General features: G+C 45.2%; 1 protein-coding gene across 3 annotated transcripts in view; it reads left to right on the top strand.

Moving 5' to 3' along the window:
- CNTN4 (contactin 4) overlaps positions 1-24,387 on the top strand; it is a 271,916-nt gene that overhangs the window by 137,000 nt on the left and 110,529 nt on the right. For all 3 annotated transcript variants that reach the window (XM_042013627.1, XM_042013608.1, XM_042013617.1), the window contains one exon: positions 6,931-7,069. In XM_042013627.1, coding sequence (XP_041869561.1) covers positions 7,015-7,069 — 55 coding nt within the window. In that variant the 5' untranslated portion in view covers positions 6,931-7,014. The remainder of the gene's footprint in view (positions 1-6,930; positions 7,070-24,387) is intronic.

Raw genomic sequence — 24,387 nt, 5'->3', positions numbered from 1 at the left:
ACTAGGCATGAAGTTGGAAATTGGCTTTAAATTGGTGAGTTTTGAGGTAACTGTTCCAGACAATCTTTAGTAAAAGTCTCTGTAAAAAAGGATAAATTCTAATTTGTAGAAAATGCCAGGCTAGGAAGTTTCACTGCTTGTGGCTTTTTGTTATGATAATGTAAGTCCGTGTTGGAGCAGAGTGCCTCAGAATTTGTGGGCTGTTTGTGTGTGGATGTTCTCTGGGAGCTGCTGCCTCAGGTGAGCATTTCTCAGTACATCCCTTAATGGAAAAGGTAGAACAATAAAGGGTGAGCCCTAATTAACAGCTGCAGCCTTAGTTCAGACTTGCCTCCAGCCACCCCACTCTCCTTCCCTGGAGATGATTTATCCTTACCCATTATCCAGGTTTTCCAGGGCAGTTCTGAGTTTCCTGAGGGCGAGAGACACAGAGTGAGGGGTGTGATGGTGCACTTAGTGTGTGTTAGTGGCTGGTGATTAAAAACCTTTAATGACTCTTTTTTTCCTTTTTTTTCTTTTTTTTCTTTTTTTTTCCTGTGGAATACTGTGCTGTGATTCACAGGGTTGGGATGTGTTTGGGATGGATTCACAGGTTTGGGATGGATTGATGCTTCCATGGAGCTTTCAGTGGTGACCCGGGTGTGCAGGGAATCCTGCGACACCGTGAATGTTAAAATGAGTACTCCAGTCCCTCTAAATCAGGTTTTAAGCCATAGCTTTAGGTTCTGCATAAAGATGAACCGGGAAGATTGCTTCTAGACCGAGTCAGAAAGGGATGGTGTTGGTGAGAGTTATTTCCATCTTTAATTCCATCAGCAGGGAAGTCTCTCCCTGTCTGCCCCACTGCTGGCAGAGCTGTCCCGCAGCCGGGTTGTTGGGAATATGTGGGATGAGCATAAATTAGGGAGAACTTACACCAAAAAAACTTACATAGAACAAACAGTATTGAAACTCCAGAGGTTGTAATTCATGGCTGTGGGCACTTCCATCAGGAATCTTTGCTCATGCTGTTGGAATTCTATTTATTGTGTGGATGGGATGGATGCAGCCTGTGTGAGGATGGAGCTGTGGCAGGTGTGTGACAGCCAGGACGTGGCTTGGGCACAGCTCACCAAAGGCCTGACAGATACAAATGTCTGGGTGAGCTGGGAAATTCCATCAGTTGAGCTGCTGTAATTTCCCTGGCCCAGGGAAATGAAATCTCTATCCAGTGGATGGGAATGAGCACCCAAAGGGGAAACACCATGTGAAATCTGACATTGTTTTCTCAGACAATTAATTTTTGGGACAACCCAGACTGGATTTTGCCTGGAATCCAGAATGGGGGAAAGCCCAGAGTGGATTTTACCATTTGGACAACACTCTGAGGGACAGGCTGGGATTCTTGGGGACTTGATGATGTTTGTGGGTCCCTTCCAGCTCAGGCTGTTCCCTGATTCCCATTTATCACAGACACATCTCCAGAACGTGCCGTGTGTGTGTCACTGTTTTATCAGGCACAACATGCCGCTATCTGTTCCACAGTGTGGGAATTGTGTGTGAGTACAACTCCAGAAGGGATAATTTCAGCATTGAGCTAGATCAGGGTCTGACAGACGTGCTGTGAGAGAGAGGAGAGCTCAGTGGGAGATGCCACAGGTGTGTGCCCACTGCCCTTCATCTTCCTGACCCTTCTTTGCAAATTCCCTTTTTTTTTTCCCCTTACACAAAAGGGAAAGCTACTGTGTATCTAAGGACTTACAACAACAACAAAAAGCAGCAAAAAAAACCCCCACCTTTTTTGAGTGCTGAAAAAGAAACCAATGTGCACGTCAGAAAAGGATTGCTGTGAAATTTGCACTTTTGGGGACGCTTCTTTCAGGCACCTTCTATTTTTGGCCATTCAGCTTTGCGGGTCACTGGTTGCAGCTGCTGGAGAGAGCCTGGGCCTCTCCTGACACACAGGCCTGGATTCAGCAGAGGGTTCAGAGCCAGATCTGGGTTAGAAGGCTGAGGTTTTGCTGAATCTGGGCCATGGCTGGTGTTCAGGAGGTGGGAGCTGCCCGTGCCCAGATGCTGCTCCTCTGGAACAGCTCTGTTCAATTCCTTTCACAGGTAAAGCAATTTTATTTCATTTAGGAAAAGCCTTATTTGCCTATCGTGCTTTCACTCCCTGACCAAAGCTGAACAGCTTCTTTAACCATCATTTATAGAAGTTGGCTCCATGCTCCAATTCGCATCGGTCTGAGTGGCTTCCAACTACCAGAGGCTCAGGGTTATCCTTATTCCAGTTTCTGGATCAGATGGGGAATGACCTCTCCTCGTAACCAGCAGCAACAGGATTGGAGAATCCCAGGGTTTGAAATTCTCTCCATCGCCTTCAAAACATTGGTGCTTCTGGAAGCAAAACACTGTTTTGTGTGCTCAGTATCTGGACTGGAATTTAGCTTACAAACTGCCCAGGAACATCAGGAATGGGTGGTGTTTGGAGAGATGGAAATGGAGAACAGTGTTTTGGTGTAGCTTTGCAGGCTGTTTGTAGTAACTTTACTGGGGGTCAGCCTCTTCTCTCAAGCAACAAGTGACAGGACAAGGAGAAATGGCCTGGAGTTGCACCTGAGAGGTTCAGGTTGGATATTAGGAAAAATCCCTTCACTGAAAGAGTGGTGAAACATTGGAACAGTCTGTCCAGGGAGGTGCTGGAGTCACCAGCCCTGGAAGTGCTCCAAAAAAGGAGATGTGGCACTTTGTGATACTGTTTTGTGGTGGTGTTTGGTCAAAGGTTGGATTTGATGATCTTGGATGTCTCTCCAACCTTAATTATTCCATGATTCTACTAAGACTCCCAAAGCACCTACCAACCCCATCTTTAAAGGACAGAGATCTTTTTGTAGGTGTGCATTAGAAGGTATCTTCACGTTAAGAAAAAGGGGGTATTTTGGAACCTCAAAAAACTTTCTGTGGCTTACTTTCAACCTTTTTTTTTTTATTTTATGCAGATGAGTTGAATTCGAGCTTCTATTAAACCTTTGTGCTCAAGTTTTGCTGGCTCTGGTATTTCTAGATTTGGCCTGCAATATCCACCCACTGTAGGTGGCGTGGCCTATACTTTCCATATGCTTTTTTCCTTAAGCAGTTCAAGGAATGACTGGACGTGGTACTCAGTGCTCTGGTCTGGGTGACAAGGTGGGGAGCGGTCAGAGGTTGGACTCGATGACCTTGAAAGTCTTTTCCAACCCAAATAACTCTGATTTTGTGCCCCCAGCAGCTGCACAGCCTCTCGCCGTGTGTAACCAGAGAGCAGCAGGGTCACCCAAAGCTCTGTTCTCCCTTCTGCAGCCAAACCTAAAGATTATTTTCGTGATTGCCCGCTCCTGTTTCAGAAGCTGGGTAACATTGAGGAGGTTTTGGCAGCATGGATTAATGTCAGTGTGGAGGGAAGCAGTGAATTCCCCTCAGAGTGCTGCTCCTGCCCTCAGGTCACACCTGTGGCAGCCCAAGGGCCGCAGCACCTTCAATCTAACAAGCGCCCCATTAGTGCTGAGTGTTTTGTGCTTACCCTTCACTCTCCCTTTGCTGAGGTGATTAAAAGATGCCTGTTGCTGTCTGTCTGTGCAGCACGCTTCATTAGCAGTGATTTATTTGGGAGCTGAGCAGAGCTGGCACCCCGCAGCACACCAGTGGGCAGCAGCGAAATGTGAGCTGAGTGCTAAGGCTCAGTCCTTGCTGCTGCTGCAGTGAATAAAGGGTCTGAGGTGTGTTCTGCAGCTTTTCCTTCAGAGTATGCACAGAACTGAGAGGTCACGTAGTGAAAACTTATCTTAAAAAGTATTTTTCACGTTCTGAATGCATCTATATATATATATTAGGCGTAGGTTTTTAAATTTTATATTGTTTTGTCATGAAACATCCAAATGAAATTACTCACACAGCCATGCCCACGAACTTGGAAAAAACCACCACAAATATTTCTACTCCACACATCTTTTTCCCCACTCCTACCTGCCTGCAGTCAGAGCTCTTAGAGTCAAGTTTCTTTGCCAGAATCCAATTAGGAGCAAAGGTGCCTTTCAAAAGAATTTGCAATGGCTGCACTGCCAGGAGTAAAGTTAAGAAGACATCTGCATGCGTGTGGTGGCACTGGGGTTTCTAATGGGCTGCACTTCCAGACTCAAGCTCAGCGATCTCATTTTCATCTCGAAAAAATAACTTGTGTAGCGCCGAAACTACCTCTGCTTCCTTCTGGAAATAAAATATTAAACTTTGTGAGTTTTCAGGTCTCTTACATTCTCCTTCAGCAGCAGCACAAACTCCCCTGGGATTTTATAGTCAGGAAACATTTAGGAATGGGAAGGATCTTTCCAATTATCCATCTTTTGCTCCTGCACAAATGTTTCCTTTCCTGAAGTCGTGGCCATAAAAAGTCAATGTGTTTGAAGAGTTCTCGCAGAGCTCTGAACAAAGGCCCTGCTGCCGTGAACGGCAGGGATGTTTACAGGGAAACATTTTGAGAATTGGACTCATTCACATGTGAAATAGGGAACTATCACAAGAAATGGAATTGCAGCCAGAGCTTGAGAACCACCATAATTTAACCTTAGGAAAATATTTTTAGTGGTAATCATCTAATTTACTTTTCACTGCTTTTTATGCCAAGACAGGCATCATTTCTCTTTGGGGAAACTTTCTGTCATGTGTCACCCTGTGCCAGACATCAGAGCTGGAAACTTTGCTTTGCTGGTTCTCTGGAGCAACTGCTGAATACCAGGGAAAACTTTAAGCTTTTTCATTGGACTTAATATATATTTATTGCCCAGAGCAGCTGGGGCTGCCCCTGGATCCCTGGCAGTGCCCAAGGCCAGGCTGGACATTGGGGCTTGGAGCAGCCTGGGACAGTGGGAGGTGTCCCTGCCCATGGCAGGGGTGGCACTGGATGGGCTTTAAGGTCCCTTCCTACCCAACCCATTCTACAATTCTGTATTTTTAGCATAACTTATTTTTGGCTGAAGTTGAGATCCAGTAATTGTGTCAAAACTTGATGGGAGGAAAGAAAGAGCCTGCTACTTTTAATATCTTTATCAGCTAGAAACTAATTTACATTAGTAACTTTGAAATGCTTCATATTAGTGTTAAAATGCTGAGAGAAGATTTATTTCCCGAGTAGAAAAGAAAAAAAAAAATCAGTTTGAAAACCCTCACAATAGCCAGAATTTTCCCCAAACGGATGGTGAGTCAGGGCAGCTGTGGCAAGAGCTGAAGTTGCAGTGAGGAGGGGTAATAAATTCAAGACTATCCAGGAATTTTCTTGAGTCTCTGAAAAACCAAGGAATGGATTTTGGCGAGCCCTTTGCACTCTGGCAGTCTGTGGGTGCTTCCCACGGGCTCCTGGCAGGAGGTTAAGTGGAGAAGTGCTTATCAACCTCTTGTGGTTTTGATTGGGCATCAAAGGCTGTGAGTGATTGCTCATTGCAGAGAGAGAGAAGAAGAATTGTAAAGCATCTCAGTGCAGGGTAATGGAGAGAAGCTTTGTAAGTGACACAAGGGCTTTATTGATGGGCATAATTCGTGGGAAAACGAGAACAGGGAAGAATTTCAGCAGCTGCTGAAATCCAAGATTTATCTCAAATTTCACTTAAATTGGTGTAAAACCAAGAGTGACTTTCTCTGGTAGAAATCGCTTGTGTAGGTGCTGTTCAACAGAATTTGGTACTTGAAGGAAATGTAGTATTTTCCACAGGTCAAGACTAGTTAGGGTAAAAAAATACATTTCTGGAGTTCGGTGTAAACAGAATGTAACTGCTTCACTATGTCAATCAATATAGAGGTCTGTGACATTTTCCTTCCAAAATTAATAATTAATACTCTAATCATTGCCTTAAACAGTTATTAGTAGTCATTGATTGGTCATTCCTGCTCCCCCCAGCCAGCCTCATCAGTCTGTGTGAGAACAGATGAATACAGGCAATTAATCTCTCCCTGCTTCAAAGCTGCGTCTTCAGATCAGAGGGCAAAGATTCTCACCCTTCCCAGTGCATTGAACTCAACTGCATTGAGTTTATTGGAAGGATCTTCCCAGTTTTAACTCACCAAAGCAGGCAGAGACCTCTGGTGATGCCCCTTCACTTGTTATTACTCATGCAGTTTGTCTCGTAAGCACGAAGGCCCCTGAACTTCCAGTCTTCACAGAGATGAATAAATTATAAGAATGTGCGCCTGGCTTGATTTATTTATTTTTCATATTTAAATGCCTGCTCTGGAGTGGTTCCTTTGATAAACGAAGGCATTTTTTCCCCCTTGGGTTCCTGGGAGGGCAGTGGTGGAAGTTTGCAGTGATCAGCTGAGAAAGTCTCAAATTGCTCACAAATTCTAACAATTTACTATTGTAACAGGGGGCGAGGGAAAGATCAATTTTTACCAGGAGATGTTTTAAGGTTGCTTTTTAAAAAGGATTTTAGAGCAGTGAGCATGGAGGTGGAATGGGAAAAACATCGCCCTCCTTGAGCAGTGTGGGAACCCTTCCTCCAAAGTGTTGCCAAGGTGTCCCTCATGCGCTGGATGATGTTTGCAGAGAAAAGTTACAGTAATTCTCACAGAGTTAGAGAATGACTCTGATTTTCCTCTTCGTGGTAATCTACAGCATTCACTAATTACACCAGCTCACTCCAGAGAGGCAGGCAGTCAATCTCGTGAGGGCAAAATTAAGAGACAGCAGAAATTTCACAGCAGCCAAGCGAAGATGCAGCTGCAGGTTACAATTCTTAATCCTCATCTGGCACCCAGACACCTGAAATGGTCACAAATCACTGCTGAGAATGATTTCAAAGTCAATATTTACAAAAGATTCTTTGTTGCTCTTCAGATACAACTTTCCTGCAAAGGAAGAACAAGCTGTCAGCAAATAGAAGGAACAACAATCCTCAACCTCCTTGCAATGTGTCTTTTGTTTTCCAGATTAAAGGTTGCCTGAGGTTTCCAAGGAGCCCCGTGGTGCTCTGTGATTCGTGGGCTCATCTCCTCCGCGCCGGGACGCTGAAGATGAGGTTGCTATGGGAGCTGCTGGTGCTGCACTCAGTCATGGTGTGCCTGGCAGGTGAGGTGTCCCCTTTGAACTCGGGATTTAAGAACACCCCTGCATTTCCCACTCATGCCAGAGCGTGCCGTGGTTTGTGTGCCAGGGGTGAAATGCCCAAATAAATCCCTGTTGCCTGGCCATTGTTACCGAATGGATCCAGGTGATGCTCTGAGCAAGCTCCTTCTCCTGTTGGTCGGTGTCTTCCAGCCCAAGCACAACTTTCCAAAGGTCTGCTCTGCCCCTTTCCACTGCCAAGCTGCTGTTGATGGAAGTTGTTTTCCCACATTCCGTGTTAAGCGTTTCCCTGCTCAATTAAACCTGCGTGGAGGGGAGCTTTAAATCCCATTAAAGTGGTGGTGTGTTACAGCTGGGCCCTCGCCCCATTTGACAAATAATTAACATATTCCAGCAATACAACCATCTCCTGCAAGTGCCCGTGTTTAACCTTTTCAGCCCTGAAAGTTGCAGTATTCAGAGCATGCCCAGAGAAATGAGATTTCTGAGGGATGTGATTTTTTTTTTCCTGGAGCTGAAACAGTTCTTGAGGAATTTGCAGAGGGTCAGCAAAGCCTGTTCCAAAGCCCTGCTGGCCTTGTCGTGGGTGAGGAATGGGTTGTAGGTTCACCTGTCCTGGACCACACCCCAGGACTGTCCTGAGTCTCTCTTTGCCATATCCTTGATGAATTCCTCCTCAGGCTGCCATCATTGTTCTCTCACCTGTGTATTGTTCTGAGGGAGGGTGTCAGGGTTTAATTAACGTTTGTGTCACCCTGGTGTTCATCTGGATTGCTCTAATGTCCCTGCTGCTCGCTCAGACAGTTTTACTGCTTTATTTATTAACTTTTGCTTTCTCCCCTTTTATTTGTGTTCACTGTCAGGTTCCTTTCCCAGCATTTTAGATAATAACAAAGTACTTAGAGCAGTGTTTACTTTTTTCTGCTTAGCTCTACTGAACATAAAGCGACTTTTATTGCAGTACTTAGGGGTACCTATTTTTGAAATTTGGTTCCAAGTCTTTCTAAATGTGCTTTGACAGTTTCTGAGCTGGCAGAAAATTGGATGCAGAGAGATTCTGCAATGCAGAGCCCCCACGTGTTTCAGGAATTGCAACCCCAGGGAAGTTGGGCTGTGGGAATACATCAAGGATGATCCTTTATCTCAAGCAAATAAATAAAAAAGAGTGGGAAAACAAAAGCATGGAAAATATTTTTGCTGTGGTTTCTCTACTTGAAATATCGGTTGCAAACTGCTTCAGGTCAGCAAAATAAGGTTTCAGGGGGGTGTGTTTGGGGGGGTTGCCCTTATCAAAAGATCTGTGTTTAATAAAAATACATCTCTCCAGCAGTGGCTTTCCCCACATTACTCTGCAGCAGCAGTTTTCCTCCTCTTAGGAGTGCACTGAATTTCCTCAGGCTTCAGATTCTCTGTCCTGCTGAGGGAGGTTTAACAGATGTGTGGGGAGAGGAGGGCCAGAAGTTTAGTGGGAGTTTTAAAAGAGGTGCTGAGTGAGGAAATGGTTTCCTTTTGCTGCAGGACATGCTCTGGGTTGACTTCTTTAGGCAGGTTTTAAAGTTGGGATTTTCTGTGGCTGTCTGCAGCGTTGTCTGAGCTGGCTGGAGGCATGGGAGTGGTTTTGCTGTGGAAATTCTGGTGTTGCCATGAGCAGGGCTCCCTCATTTGGGCTGTTTTTAAGGGATGCGCTTGGATGGTTTCCCGGAGCTGTGGGGGTGTTTTGTGTTGTGCTCTGGTGTTGTGAACACATGCACAGGTGGCTGTTAAATATTCTGAAGTTAAGGGGGAAACTTGTGTTTTCATGTTGATCAAATCATTTTCTACCCTCGTGAAAAAATATTAGCAACTGAATTATAAAAAGGGAAAAAAAATAAAATTAGTATGCAGAAAGTTGTCTACCAACCCTCCACAGTGCCTTGTGGACCCTTAAATGACTGGGAAAGTTAAGAATTGAGCTACCTGTGAAAATAAGCTTAAACCTGAAAATGGAATACTTGGTGTGCAGGTTTGGCCAAATTTAGAAATATATCCTCTGAGAGAAGGCACAACCACCCCTCCCCCACCAGGTTCGGGAAAAAATAAATTTTCCTCGAAGGAAAGTGAAGCAGATAAAACTATTTATTTAACAAACACACAGGAAAGGAAAATAATGCTAAATGATAAAATCTTTTGCTGTGGAGGGAAAACCTGGAAAAGTGTCAGAGTCCTCCCTTTGGTCTCCTCGGAGCTGGGGCTTGGCCCAGGGCCAGGCCCTCTGTGCCCGGTGGAAAGTCCTCCCAATGTGCTCTGCTATTGAAGCAGTCCAGTAGAAAAGGGAGAAAATCTGAAATTCCAGGGAAGGAAAAAAAGTTCAACTCTCAGTCTCTCTCTGGAGAAAAAGAAGCTGAAACTGGCCAAAAGCTGACTGGAAAGCAGCAAGCCGGGTGCTTCCTCACTCTCCCGCCGCAGCTGGGAAAAAAAGTCACTAAAGTCACACTGTGTGTGACCTTGAACAAGCTGCAAACTGCTGTGAGAAAGTTTTGCTCAGTTTTTCCTTCCCCCTCTCAGGCTCAGTTTAAAGGCATAAAAAGGCACAAAAATTAATTTCTGGGCATAGGGCAGCGATATGGGATACACGTCATAAAGTCACCCCAAGACACTTGGGTTTAGCTCTTCTAATCAGAGTCAGACACGGCCCAGGTGTCAGCCTGGTCTCTGGTCTCTGCTGCAGAGAGCAGCAGGGCTGGTGAGGGATGAGCCTTTGGGGTGCTGCCCCAAAAAACCCCCACGGAGTTCAGTGGTGCCACCATCCCCAAGCAACAGGATCCCCAGTGCTTCTCTGGGGCTCCAGCCACTCCCACCATCTCCTTGGGTTTTTTTGGTGTGTGTGCTTCCTAACATCCATCTATTCCCTGGAAACTGCATCAAAACTTCCCGACTCATCTCATCCAAGCCATGAAACAGCTGCCGGCCCATGGCCTTTCAGAGCCACCACCTCCTTCCAGCCCACCACTCAAGCTGGGACCACATTTTTCAGACTGTTTTTCACTGGTTGTTTTGGGGTTGCACTGCTAAAAACCCACTGATGCTTTTTGGACTCGATAGTTGGCGTCTGTCAGTTCAGGGTTTCTGATTGTGTTTCCAGGTGTCAAATTAATTAATAGGTAGCTGCAAATTAATTCTTTGGTGCCAAACAGCCCTGGTTTGTGCAGGCTCTCAGATTCCTCAAATAGCAGCTGTGGTGCTGATGATTTTTAAGAGTTGGAGAGTGGGATGAGAGGCAGAACAGGCCGTGAAAAGTAGCACAAAGCTCTTCAAGTCGTGACCTTGTTAGAAAGGTTCTCCCTCGGGCAGCCCCACATATCCCAAAAAATCATCTGTGTCCAGCCAGGGAAGAGAGATGGAAACAAAAGGCATTGCAAGGTATGAGCCAAAGCATTGAGGGAGATGTGCCATCGTGTGCCTGTAACGCGCTGGACGAGTCAGAAAGGAAATTTTCTGCGTTTCCGTGACTTCTGTGCCATCCTTTGCCTCATTACCCTCCTGGAGCAGTGAGTTCCTCTGCTGAAGTCGTATTTGCATGTTAATGAGCTGCAGCGGCACAGACACATTAACGTCTGAGTGTGCACATGCATATTTTACAGCAGGATTTAACCATTCACCTTCTGACAGGGCTGCAAGTTAAACCCGGCTTAGCCCCACCCCGCCTCTCACTCCCCTCCCTCCACCCCGCTGCAATGGGGAGAAAATCAAAACTTGTCTGTTGAGATGGGAACCATTTAATAATTGAAATAAAGTAAAATATAACGATAGTAAATAATAATATAAAGTGAAAAAACGAGCAATGCACAATGAAATTGCTCATCACACACCGACCTCACGGCAGATCCCGTCCCTGAATCCTGAACAGCCCCTTCCAGCTGCAAGCAGCACATAAACCCAGGAGCTTCAAACATCAGTGTGTCCTGGAGCTCTTGGGGTTTGGTTTTGGGTTTTGGGGGTTTGGTTTGGGGTGGGGTTTTTTGTTTGGTTTTTTTTTGTTGTTGTTTTTTTTGTTTGGTTTTGGGGTTTTTTGGTTGGGTTTGTTTGGGGTTTTGGGTTTTTGGGTTTTTTGGGCTTGTTTGATTTGGTTTTTTTGGGGTTTGGTTTTTGGTTGGGACAGTGTTTTGTTGGGGTTTTTTTTGGTAGTTTTTGTTGTTGGTGGTTTTGTTTTGTTTTGTTTTTGGTTTGTTTTGGGGTTTTTTTCGTGGTGGTTTGGGGTTTTTTCCCCAAACCTTTTTTTAACAGGAAAATATTCTTAGCAATGCCTGTGCAGGCATTTTTTCTCCTTCTATCCTGTGCTGATCCAGCACAGCAATACCCCAGCAGTGGTTCAGACCAGAATATTTAGAGCATGGCCGTGCAACTCATGGGAGGGAAAAAATGCAATATAGAGTCAAGTGTTTTCCATCGTGAGGCAAAGCCCCCCATAATTTATATCAATACATTCCCATGACATCGGGCACCCAGCTCTGCTAAAAATTAAACCTCAGCATTCACAGAGAGATGAGGATTTGAATTTGTGCTGCTCTCCAAGCAGCTGTGGGTTATGTACCAGAGAAATCCAGCTAATTTCATGTCTGAATATAAATTATTAAAGCTGGGAGCCCTGTTGTACATATTAAATGATGATCTCCTCTAAACGAGGCCACAGTTCAATTTGTTCAGCGTTTCTTTTTCTGGTGCTGTATAGCTCCCTCCGTACTTTGATGTGAGCAGGAAGCTGGGAAATGATTAATCTGGTGTGGCCCCATAATTAATTAATTTATATTTTGGTCAGTTCTGCAGCACTTTGCATTCTGGAGCCAGCTGCCTAATTAATGTTTGCACAGCAGAGGAGGCAGGAATGACTCCTGTTGCTCCTCAAACACCACCCAGCCCTGGGCACCACTGCAGAAGGGTTTGCAGATGAGATCTGTCTTGCCCTTAATACTTTGGGTGGGTTTTTTCTGATTATTTAGGAGGTTTTTTTAAGTTCATTTCCAGTCCTTGTATTTGAAAATCCCTCAGGAAGAGGTGTGGCCCCTCAGCAGCATCACCTTGCAGGCAGGTGTTGGATGAGCAGGTCCTGGATCCGGCTCTCCTCATTGGGATAAGAATGATTAAATCTAGACAAAAATTCCTTTAAACCGAAGCCAGAAGAGTTTTAGCTGCCAGAGTGGGGTTCTACAGCATCGCTCAGCTGTACACAGGCGTAGAGGAGAGCTAAGGAAATGTAATTTATGCTTATTTAGGGATTATGTGGCAAGTTTTTCTGTGATTGCAGAGGATTTGAGACAGCCTCACAAGAAGTCTGTACCCATTTCCTATCCTGATCTGTCAGCAGCAAAGCCCTTGCTGGATGTGACCTGATTGATTGAGGCTATAATTTCCCAAATTATGAAATTAGAGGCCATATCAATGCCATCTTCTCATTTTTATATACAGATGATTAGGTATATTACGTTTTTCTCTGTTGGACTCTCAGGTCCATCTGGGCAAGTTTAATTGCCTTTCTCAAAAGTTAAAAAGGTGAGATGGTGCTTTTAAATAAAACAGGGCCTAGACAGACATTTTTCTAAGCAGATGTTCCAACTCTCTGGCTGTGTATTGATCCCCTGTGTGTTTTATACAATGCCTCTTTTCAATTTAGCTCCTTTGCATTTGAATTAGTGTGTAGGTATTGAAATTAAATCTCATTTAGGGACTTCCAGAAATACCTACTTTTCCACGCATCTATCAAATTAGGGAGGATATGGACCCAAACTGCTTATTTATTGCCAGTAAAAATGGATTTTGTGGCGAAATTTGAGGTGATTAGTCGAGTGTTTTATAGGTAAAACGCTGCATGATTCTTTGAAAAATCTAAATATTATTGGAAAGGGGCTTAATTTTGTAATGCTTGTGTGGTCATGGAGGAGAACAAGATGTGAGAGATGTGGTGCAGTGGGAAACCTGCAGAGTTGGGCTTGGAGCTTGTGTGTGGTGCTGGGCAAAGCCTGGCTTAGCTAGTCGAAAACCTGCCTCTGTGGGGATTTCCTCCTTGCCTGGGTACAAAATCCCTGCTCCTTTTCTCCACGTTTTGGTGGGGATTTGCATCATTTAGAACATCGGGGGAACCATCAGCTCCCACTGAGCCTTTTGGGGTTAAATCCCTGGGTTTTGCTGCTGCCCTTGGAGCGTGAAGTGGCTGGAAATGCTGTTGGCAGGGATCATTTTCACTTGGTGAAAGGTCCCTCAGCTAAGCAGCAGTGAAGGGGGATCATCTGAAGGGAACAAAAGTCAGTCCGAGGTGGATGATGAGGGGCTGTAAATGTGGGCAGTTGCAGAATTGCTGACAGCTCCATGTGGACTTGGGCTGGCCGATGTCGTCTATAGTGAGGTTTCTCCCCACACCTTCGTGCTTTTGTAGGGTTTCTCCCAGAAATTCCTGTCCCCTCCTTCAGCCAGGCCTGGTTGTCACAAAGGCTCCAATTTTTATGGGGTTGGGGCCATTAAGCAGAATGGATGTTGATGAATTTTTGCAAATCGTGCTCAAAGTCAGTCTGTGGCAAATCAGTGGGTGCTCCCAAGAAGTTCTTTTAATGAACAGAGCACAGAATGCTGCAGTTCAGCTGGGCATTGTTTAACGCTGCTTTATTGAAGCATTTGTCAAGTACTGTGACAGGCTGTGCTCTGAAATTAAGAATATGCTCCTGACAGGCTGCACTGACTCATTATTGCAAGTTTTAGGAAAGATTTCCTGTGTGTTACAATGAAAAAGGCAAAACTTGCCCGTTATCCCTTCAGTGCTTCAGTCTGGTTTTCCTCATGTGTTTGGATTTTCTATTTTGCAGTAAAATATACATATTCAGCTTCATAAATCAAGCAAAGACACCACTGTTAAATAGTCTATATCATATTAATTATGCTGTGAAGCAAGGCAAGCATTACAAGCATTTATAATCGACTACTGGAGAAGTTGATAATCAATGAGACAGGCAACTAATTAGCCAGCCAGCAGTCAGCATCTCCAGATGAAGCTCGTGACTTTAAACTTCATTAAACTTTCCAGGTGTCAGGGAAAGTATGAAAAATACAGCTATCTTAATAGGTTGATGTCTCTTAATTCCAATTTTCTGAGTTTAAATGTCTGAAGATTGCATCTGTTTTAAGGGGTATTGTCATTTATAAACTTTCCATGGCTGTCTTGCACAGCTGAAAGGAAAATAAGCACTTTGTGTGTCAAGGCTTTGAGTTTGTCCAGTGCATGCTGGGAACAACATGAACTTAGATGTGTCTGAAATTCCTCTTATCCCAAATTTAATTTGAACCTTCTGAGTCTTCGTGTCTGCAAAATAGATCCCTGACAGAGTTCTGAATATGATCACTGTTTTTGTTTGTGAAACAGGGATCGTGCAATGGATGATCAGTGAGACTTGGAAAAAGAAACGATTTGTTCCCTTCCAGCTCTGTGTCAGCAGATGCCATGAGGTGCTCCCTGAGAGCTCAGGCTTTACTCCCAGAGCATTCCCATTCCTTCCATTTTTATCCATTCCACGGGAAATGGCATTTTCTCTGGCCTCACACTGGGTGGGCTTTGCTAGGAGACATCTGAAGGGGGACTGGAAAGAAGGCAGGGTGGTGGCTGGGCTTTCTGGGGTGTGAAACAGGACGTGATGCAGGGACACAGAGATGAAAAGGGGCTGGATGCACAGGTGGGCTGAAGAGGAGAATTACTCACTTCCTCAGCGATGGAAGTGTTGGTTCCAAATTCTCTGTTTCAAGTAACTTAAATCGTCTTTTATAACATCCCTGAAAAGCAGGATTAGATGTGACAAAAATCACAGCATTGGTGTATTTTTGAGCTTTACAGCTGAAGTCCAGGTTGTGGTGATTTGGCAATAACTGGAACTGTTGTTTTCTTTTCTCTCTGTCATGATTTTGTGATCCCTTAGAATGCCTAACACTCTGTTGCCCATACTGTGCATCCAGGTCTCCAACCTGCTTTTGATTGGTTTGTGACCAAACTCAGAAAAAGTCAATACAGGCAACTCTGAAACTGTAAATATTATTGAAAGGGATGATGCTTACTGCCAATTCAAGTTTAAAAAGCAGGAAGAAAGGCTGAAAGAGAGACAAGCTTTGGCATTGTGCTTTTCTTCCTTTAAGAAGCATCTTTGGGAAGAGGCAGAGATGTGGGAGCAGAGCTCAGGCAGAGGAGTGTCACATCTGCCAGCATGCAAATGATGACTAACACCACAGGGCTGAAAGAATAATGGAAAGAGACTCCCAAAAAATCCCTTACTGACCTCAAAATGGGGAGAGTTGGAGTGGGGAGGGCCGTGAGGGACAGCAGGAGGGGTAACCAGCTGGGTGAGAGGGATCTGGAAGATGCTTTTGCCACTGGGTGTTTGCCTGTGTTTGGCTTCTTCAGCCCCTGTGGGTTGGGAACATTGAAGCACTTCAGGAGAGAAAACAAGTTTGAAAGGCAGAGCAGCTCCTAATCAGACTGTTACGGAGATAGGGATTCCTCAGCTGGGATAAAAACGCTCTCCATGGCAATCTCGTGATGCCTCTCTGAGCTGGGAAGCCCAGCTGTGATTCTCAAGTCAAGTGGCCAAGAACTGTCAGCAGGAACGGCTGCAGTTCATTTTATAAAATGGGAAAACTGTGCTGATTCTCTGGTTTTTTCATATGTACCAGTGAGTAGAGGCACTGGGTGGAGTGGGCTCCTCGGGATGTGCTGCATTCCCCCCTCCCTTTCCAGAGAGGCAGGACAGGCTCTGGGTCCTTATTAACCTCACAAAAGCGAGCTCCTCGTTTCAAAATACGGTCATGAATTTCCAGCATGTGGAATGTACATCTGGCAGGCATTGCCTTTTCTTCCTCACCAGATCTAAATAACATGGTGTGTACTCCAAAGCCTGTGTCCTCTTTTCCCTCCATGAAAAGCAGAGCTTCCCTGAGAGTTTTCCCACTTGTTATAAAATAACACTCTACAAACAACTCATTGGTGAATAATCTGCATAGAATTTCACAGTATTTATTCATACTGACTTTGCTTTACTAAGTGTAACATTTACCTTTATTGACCTCTACTGCATTCCTGAGCAAACTTGAATACTCTCTTTTCTTTTTTTTTGGAATTTGTTGGTATATTAGGATGGAACATGGAAGTTATTCCCTAATGAAAGGTGAGGGAGAGATGCCATCAGTCAGTGGGAGGAGGGAGAACCCAATGCTTTCCCATGGAAATTACATGAGTTCTGGAAGGGAGCCAGGCATTCATTTTGTTAAAATGGGGTTTGATAATTGAAACTAATTTAACATCGACCCCATTAAGTTGCATTTTATTGCTCATTTAATATGCCTGTCTCACGAGCTCCCAGGACTGGGAAGTGGCTTTGGAATGTGAGTTTTTAATTGATCAAAGCTGCAGCCACACAGGTAAGTGCTGAGCTTGCCCTGTGGGATCAGCACGGTGTGGGCAGCAGCTCCTGTGCCTGTGGGGACAGAGGTGTCCCTAAGCAGAGCTGTGTGTGGGGTCAGCACTGGGCTGAGGGGTTGAGCTGGGCACTTTGGGCAGGTTTGCTGTGGGGAGATGCCTTGCCTGGAAAGCAGCTCGGGGATGGTCCCTCATCGCTCCTGTGGGTGTCAGGGCCTTTCCCTGCAGGGTCCTGTGTCCCCCGGGCTGCTTGGGAAAGGTCTGTCACACCTGACAAATAATCCCTGTCCTCCACCAGTTCAGCTCAAAATCCCAGAATGGTTTGGGTTGGAAAGGACCTTAAAAATCATCCAGTGCCACCCCTGCCATGGGCAGGGACACCTTCCGCTAGCAAACTGAAATATAATCTAGGAGTCAAAAATGTATGCATTTATGCAAGTTCCCTCCCATTACTGGAAAAGAACAAGCTTTGTTTTTAAATTCAGTCCTCTTAAGTAGGAATTAGTCAGACCGGATATATGTGAGAAGAGGATGTGTTTCCACTCAAGCAGTCCCTGGCTACTGCACTTGTCAGGATCAGAGAATCTCACAGTGGTTCAGGTTGGGAGGGACCTTAAAGCTCATCTCATTCCCACCTCCTGCCATGGGGACACCTTCCACTGTCCCAGGCTGCTCCAAGCCCCGTCCAGCCTGGCCTTGGGCACTGCCAGGGATCCAGGGGCAGCCACAGCTGCTCTGGGCACCCTGTTTTAGAGCACAGTTATTGACTTCTGTCAAAAATGCCCCTTTAAATCAGCTGAGGATCCATGAGTTTTTAATTACATGGGATTCCCACCTTCTCCTGTCCTGCTTCTGCTTTCCTCTGTCTCACTGTTGTCCCACACAATCTCGCTGTTTCCCCACTCCTAAACCTTTTTTGCGGCTCATGACTCATTAAATAATCCCGTAATTGGTTCCCAGCCTCTGGGTGCTAATTGCAGCGAGGCGCTGGGTGATGGTTGCACACACACACACACAGAGTTGTATTTATCAGAAATCACGGAGCAAAAGAAGGTGCAAGGCCGAGGAAGCGCAGCCGCGTGCGAGCAGCCGTGATGGATGTTTGTTTACAAACATGTTCTCCCGGGGCTGCTGCTGTGGCAATGATGAATTACTGGAGCTCTCCCCTTGGGAAGTGGCAGCGGCAGAGGAGCTGTAAGAGTGTGCCTGGCTTGCATCAGGGCCCTGGGGAGGGAGCAGCACTCCTGGGAATGCTGCAATCCCGAGCAGGGAAGGGCAGCGCAGGTAAAAGGTGCAGCTTAAAGCGCTCCGTGGGTGCTGTGCAAACCAGGTGGGAATGTGCAGAGCCATGCAAAGTTGAATCCGTGGCTGAAAAGCATTAGGGAAATCCAACAGGAGCTGGAATTCAGTGATGCTGGTGGTTCTGTCCCATTCAGGATTGATTCTGCACTGATTTAGCTGCTGATTCGTGATCCAGACCATGTTTAAAGCACAGGGGTAATGTCTCCATTTTTAAACATACACACGTGGATATGAAGAGAAAGAACAGCAAATGTATTCTTTCAAATCCAATTCTCACCCATCATGAGACAGCAGCATTTCAGGTATTGCTCAACATGGACCCTACAAATTAAAATTTAAAATTCAAACACTACAGGGTGCAGGAAGGGACCACCCTTAGATTTTATACTGGTGAAGGATTTACAGCTCACTTGTACAATCAAAACGCTTTTGGGGCAGGAGTTGCCACAGAGAATTGAGTGGGTTTCGGTGCTGGATTGCTGAGTCTTCTCACCGTGCAGCTGCCATCCCCTCCGTGGGCAGGGACACGTTCCCCGTGAGCGGGCTGCTCAGAGGGTGTTGCAGCACTGCTCGGACACTTTGGGAAGGTCAGGAAGTGCCCAGCGCACAGGTGATGGGAATCTGACCTGGGACTTGAGCAAGAGAAATCTCCACCTTAACCTTTGGATACTGGGAGTTATTCCTGGAATAAGGATGTTCCTGGAATAACCATGTCACTGCAGGCAATAATGGTCTGATTGCTGTGTTTCTCCTTTTTTTTTTTTTGGAGTAATATTGAATCCAACTTTAAAAATTTTATTCTATTTCAGTTTGTTCCGACACAGAAGCTCAGTGCTGAAGTTCAGGTGTGGCTGTGCTGGTTTGGAAAGTGCTTGCTGGGTGGAAAATGTGCTTATGGCGTGGGTTTTTCTGGGGGGGACGAGCGAAAAGTGCCTGTCAGTGCTTTGCAGGATTGATTTATGCAAGGTTGTTACGCTGTGAGCTCTTACACCTTGGAGTCAGCACTGCCACTCACACCTCCTGCAAGGTGTTGTGCTCAAATCCATGGCAGAGGCTTCAAACACCTCTTTGTCGTGACTTTCTTTAATGTGGCATCCAATTACTGCTAAAACTTAACCGCCCCTTCTTATTTTTTGGTGGAGGCATTCTCTGGCATTTTACTGCCTTCTTTTCAAAGTATTTAGGGGATGTATGAAAATACAGCAGTTAACGAGGGTTTTGACATTTAAGAGATGTCATAACAGCTTTGTTTTTCAAAAAAAGCCCATTTTTAAGGTGTGTCAGCTGATAAAATGTGTCAGTCCAAATCAGTGAGAGAAGGGTTGACACAGGGATAAATTCCCAGCTAGAAAAACCCCTTCCCGTGCACTGAGCCACTGGTTTGCACACCGGAGAGCTGCCCTGGAAGAGGAAAAATGCAAAATTTAGACAAAACAGCACAAAATTTTCCACCGGTTGCTCAGAGGTGCTGGAGGACACCAAAACAAACCCTGCTGATGTTCTCTGCAGGATTTGTCCCTTCTAATCCTTTCTTTTTGAGAAAACAGGAGTTTAAAAACTCTTTAAGTTGTTCCTGAAGACTCCAGATCTCATGTAAATTCATGAGTTACTGTGCAGCTGCCCACAGAGCATTTAAAGTAAAAAGAAAAATGTATCAGTTTGACTGTACAAACGTATTGGCAGCCAGTCTGGGCTTAAAGGAAAAACAGCTTTGCTAAACCATATAAATGTGTCAGCAGTGGCTCTGCAGACATGTAATTCTCATCTCGAGCTATCCTCCATTATTAATGCAATCTACAATAGACAATAAAGGCTGCAGACAAATTCCATGCACAGAGTTTAGGTGACAAAAAACCCTCCTCTGTGTTCACCAAATGTCTGCGTTTCTTTTCAGCAAATATTTCAGTATCTATAGTGCAAGGGCAGTGCTCCCTTTCTTTATTAATATAATCTCAAATAGACAGTAAAGGCTGCAAAGCCCCTCCATACACAGAGTTTAAGGGACAAAAAAGCCACCAGATTTCTGCACCCACTGCACATTTAATTTTTAAACAACTCTTTAATATTTTGTTGGTTTTTTACGGGGGTCAAATTTAGTTTTCTGTAATAACAACACCTCGCTTCCCATAAGGTGACCTCAGTATTTGTGTGCTGTACTGGTGTAAACATTACATTCCTTTTCTTTGGAACATATTTTTAATGCTTTTTACTCTGGATTGTTTTAGATGCCCAACTGTGAACCAGGGAACCAGATTCAGATGACAAAATTCAATGTACAGTCAGAGAAAATGGGTGATTGGGGTCCTTTATCGGGGGTGGCACATGGACACTAATTATGGTCTCAACTATTCTGTGTCTTCATCAGTTCCAATGATCTTGTTTATAATTTTTACTCTCTCTGACAAGTAGCTATTCAAAGAAATAAATTGGCCATCAGTGTAATTTGCTTCTTGGACACAAAAGGCTCCCAAATTAACAGGATTTTTCCCCCTGGAGAGATCTCCCTCGCCAACTGTGGGGTTCTGCTAATTATTCCTTTGTCCCTTTTTGTTTTCTGAGAGGCTCAGGATGTGCAGCCAGCAGCTCCCGGTGCCCACTGCTGGTGTGCCCAGTGCCAGCCCAGCAGATCCACTGCCCTTCTGTGCTCCGGCATCAAAATAAGTCTGGGCCAGCTTAGAAAAATCGGGATTTGTGACCAGAATCACCTCATATTCCCAAGATCCGGCCTGTTTTGTCTGTTCCCGAGATAAAAACAGAGGCAGTGTTTCGGGATGTGTGTGAAAACTAATAATGGAATCTTGGAAGCCAGGGGACAGAGCAGGATGCCCATGGCAAAGGGATCTTGATAAGATCTTCAAAACACCTCGTTTGATTAGTGCTGAAATGAGCACCTTTCAGATGCAGCCTTTCCCCTTTGTTGTGCTACAGGTGGTTTTGAAAACAATTTACAAAGAGCCTTTTTTGTCTTTTTCATGCTGTTAGAGCAAATTGGTATGTAATTAGATTTATATAGTGAATAATCTTATTTGCATATCCAATTAATTCTTCCTGTTTTAATTTGCTAGGGTTGGGTTCACAGTGGTAGTAAAAATATAACACTTAAATTATCAAGCATTCAAATTTCGTTTTGCTATAATTCCTTCAAGGTCTTCCATTAAAATTTGGTCCTGGGCATTGTCTTCCTTTTAAAAGCTGTTAAATAACATGGGAAAAGGCCATAAAAAAACCCCAACCCACATGACTTGTGTTGTAAACTCATTAAGTTTTTTCTCTAAGCTGATCAAAGCAAATGCAGTGTGGATTTAGACTTTTTAAGTATCTTTTTATCACGGAATGGTTTGGGTTGGAACGAACCTTAAAGATCACCCAGTGCCACCCCTGCCATGGCAGGGACACCTCCCACTGTCCCAGGCTGCTCCAAGCCCCAGTGTCCAGCCTGGCCTTGGGCACTGCCAGGGATCCAGGGGCAGCCACAGCTGTTCTGGGAATTCCACCTCAAACCCTCCCCACTCTCCCAGCCGGGAATTCCTTCCCAATCTCCCATCCAGCCCTGCCCTCTGGCAGTGGGAAGCCATTCCCTGTGTCCTGTCCCTCCAGCCCTTGTCCCCAGTCCCTCTCCAGGTCTCCTGGAGCCCCTTTAGGCCCTGCAAGGGGCTCTGAGCTCTTCCTGGAGCCTTCTCCTCTCCAGGTGAGCACCTCCAGTGCTCCCAGCCTGGCTCCAGAGCAGAGGGAGCATCTCAAGCTCTCAGAGCAGCTCCGTGGGTGCTTTTCCTGCAGACATTTGTCACTTCAGCTGTGGTGACTCCTCACATCCGTGCTCAGAAATGCAGGAGACAAGCAAAGAGCTGGAAGGAGGGCCTTGATTTCACGCCAGGGAGGAGTCCAGCACGGATGGAACAACTCCTCTTTGTTAGGGACTGAAGTGTGGAATTTTGACAGCTGCCGGTCAATGTCTCCAGCTTTATTAGCTGCACACAGGGCTTGTGTTCTGCAGACTTAGTCCAAGAGAAGTTTGGGTTTTTCCCTGAGTCAGGAATAACCTGGCACAGTCCCTGCTTCTGAAGGAAGCCTCAGTCATCCCTTCTGGTCAGAACAGCTTCCACCAGTGGCTCTGCTGCTCCTGCATCTTTCCAGACTTCAGGTTCCACTTGAGAGCTGACTGGGGGGAGCTTCTGGGCCGTGGCAGTACTTAGGAGAGATCACCAGTGCTGAAAAGTCAGCAGAATATATTTATTTAAATGTGCTGGAGCCAGCTTGTTCCCAGCATGTGTGAGACATACAGGTGCCAGCTTCCGTCACAGCTCATTTGGAGTTTGGGAGCAGAGATGTGTTATCCACGGAGTTGGAAACAAAGGGATTGACGAGTCACTGGAAAAGGATGGAGCAGGTACATTGTAACCTGTTGGGGAGGATGAAAGTTTGGTAAGAAAGTTTCACAGCTATGTAGGCTTGGCAGAAAGATCTCTGAATGTAGAAATTGAGGATGAGGTAGAAATGAAAGCAAGTTTTGATATAGAATAAAAGATGTTTTGCTGAAACAGTGATCGCTGAGTAACTGAGAAGGCAAAGGTTGGAGATGAGTTGGAAGGAGATTTTTAGGAGCAGGACAAAGGTATGTGACTACAAACAAAGACATGTTTTTCGTCAAGTAAATAAGCCTCAGGAAGAGCATAAGTAAATAGAAAACACGTCTTTACCAAAAAGAAAGATATGGCAGGCAAACAAGAAATGTTGATGTAGCAAGAAGAAGAAAGGTCTAAGAATTTTCCACTGTAAGCTTAAATTGTAACTTACTTACTCTTGTGATTGGATAATAATGACTATAATATGGTGATGGTAGTAGCTATGATAGGCTATAGGCAAATGTAAAGGTATTGTGTATGGTGCTTGTTGGTTGTTATGTGTTAAGATACTCTGCAAATAAAAGTATCTGATGCTTTGTAACTTGAACAGAAAGCGGCTTCAGGTATGCCTACAGCTGGAGCTGGCAGCTGTAGGGCTGGCTCTGGATACCCGCTCCCTGAAATGCTGTAACTTCGCCTGTGCAATAAACAGCTTTCAAGAGAGCCGCCTGAAGTGCAGACAGCCTTCGTGAACCTTTCTCCTATAGTAACCTGAATTTAAAGTGAGATTTCAGGATAGGGAAAGTGCAGGTTTGTACAGGAGCCTGGGCTGGCTCTGGCGGGTGAGAGCTGTTACCTGGGAGCAGGAGTGTCAGACCGGTGTCATTATGGTCTGCTGGATACAGCAGGAGGTGCCCCCGGTGAGAAAAGCACCATCAGGCGTTTGATGGTGCCCTCGCTCCCTGTCCCTGCAGCAGCAAACGCCGCGTGTGACCCACGGGAGCTCCTCAGCACAGTTCGACCTCGGGGTGTTTGAGTTCGGGGGCATTTGGGGGCACAGATGGGGTGGGATGTGGGGCCTCCACCCAGCGAAGGCTGCAAGGAGTGCCCCAAACCTGAGCCCAGCCAGGGTACAGGGAAAGCACCTCGGTGAAAAATGGACAGGCTGTGGTAGGGTGACGTTGTGTCAGTGCGGGTGGGATGAGAAGACTTTGCCTGAACTTAATACAGTTATGCATTTTTATTTATTTATGGGCTTTTTTTCAATCTCAGAGTGTCCCTCATATTTTGAAGGTATTTTTTGGTGTGTTCCCAAGGGATGGAAGGTTCTTCCTAGTGGCTACAGGAGGATGTCTGTCCATCTGTCTAATGCATCAGCTGATGTGCAATAGGCTCCCTATTTTTAATTTTTTCCACTGGCAAACTCCCTGCTCACCTCCAAGTGCCCTTCACCCTTGTCACAATGAGAATGCTGATCTCCCAAAATTAAAGGGGTTTGATCTCAGTTTAATACCCAACTGCTCCATTGCATCTTTGCCAAATGCATCTCTGCTTTATCTGAGAGCAATATTTTGAGCAGCTTGTTCTGCAGAATGTTAATTATTACAAAAACCCCACTGGTTTATTCATTTTTTGTGTAAGAAGAAGGCCTTGGGGTTGTGAGCTTTTGTTGCTACTGTTGGGTGGTTAGTGGAAGCAAAATTTGATTACAAGGGGAGAGAAAAGTGGTTATAAGTGGTTGGCACACAAAGCCTAAAAATCCTTATGGTTTCCTTCTCTCTGGCATCAGTGGATGCACATCCTGCATCCGTTGAAATCAGAAAAACCACCGTGTGATTCTAGGGGATGGATTTTACAGGGGTAGCAGAAATGATATCAGGGGAGGGGAGATGGGCTGAAAATTGATGTACTCATGTAGGTCCATGGAGCTGCTTCAACCTGAGCAGAGGAAACTGCGGAGTGAGGTTAAGAATTGAAAATGAAAACAGCAACGTCTTTAAAAGATTTAATAAACGCGGCAAATGTGTTGCGCAAATGTGTTGCACAATTTTGTTGCAATGATTTGAAATAGATCTGAAGGAAAATTGCTTTGAATCCTAATCAGCAACTAATAGTTATTAGCTAAATCCAGTGCCAGGGAAGAAATAAATAGGTACAAGTGCTTAGCTATTGCTTCCACCTCCAAACACCACATCTGTTGTCCCAGTTTTGGGCTATTTTTACCTAAAAGGTGAAGTCACTGCAGCAGACCCAAG

This window comes from Corvus kubaryi, unplaced genomic scaffold, assembly GCF_017639235.1.
Source record: "Corvus kubaryi isolate FWS band 111438036 unplaced genomic scaffold, C.kubaryi_AGA036_p1.0 136, whole genome shotgun sequence".
In the NCBI taxonomy this organism is placed as follows: Eukaryota; Metazoa; Chordata; class Aves; order Passeriformes; family Corvidae; genus Corvus; species Corvus kubaryi.
This window is presented reverse-complemented; position numbering and strand designations above follow the sequence as displayed.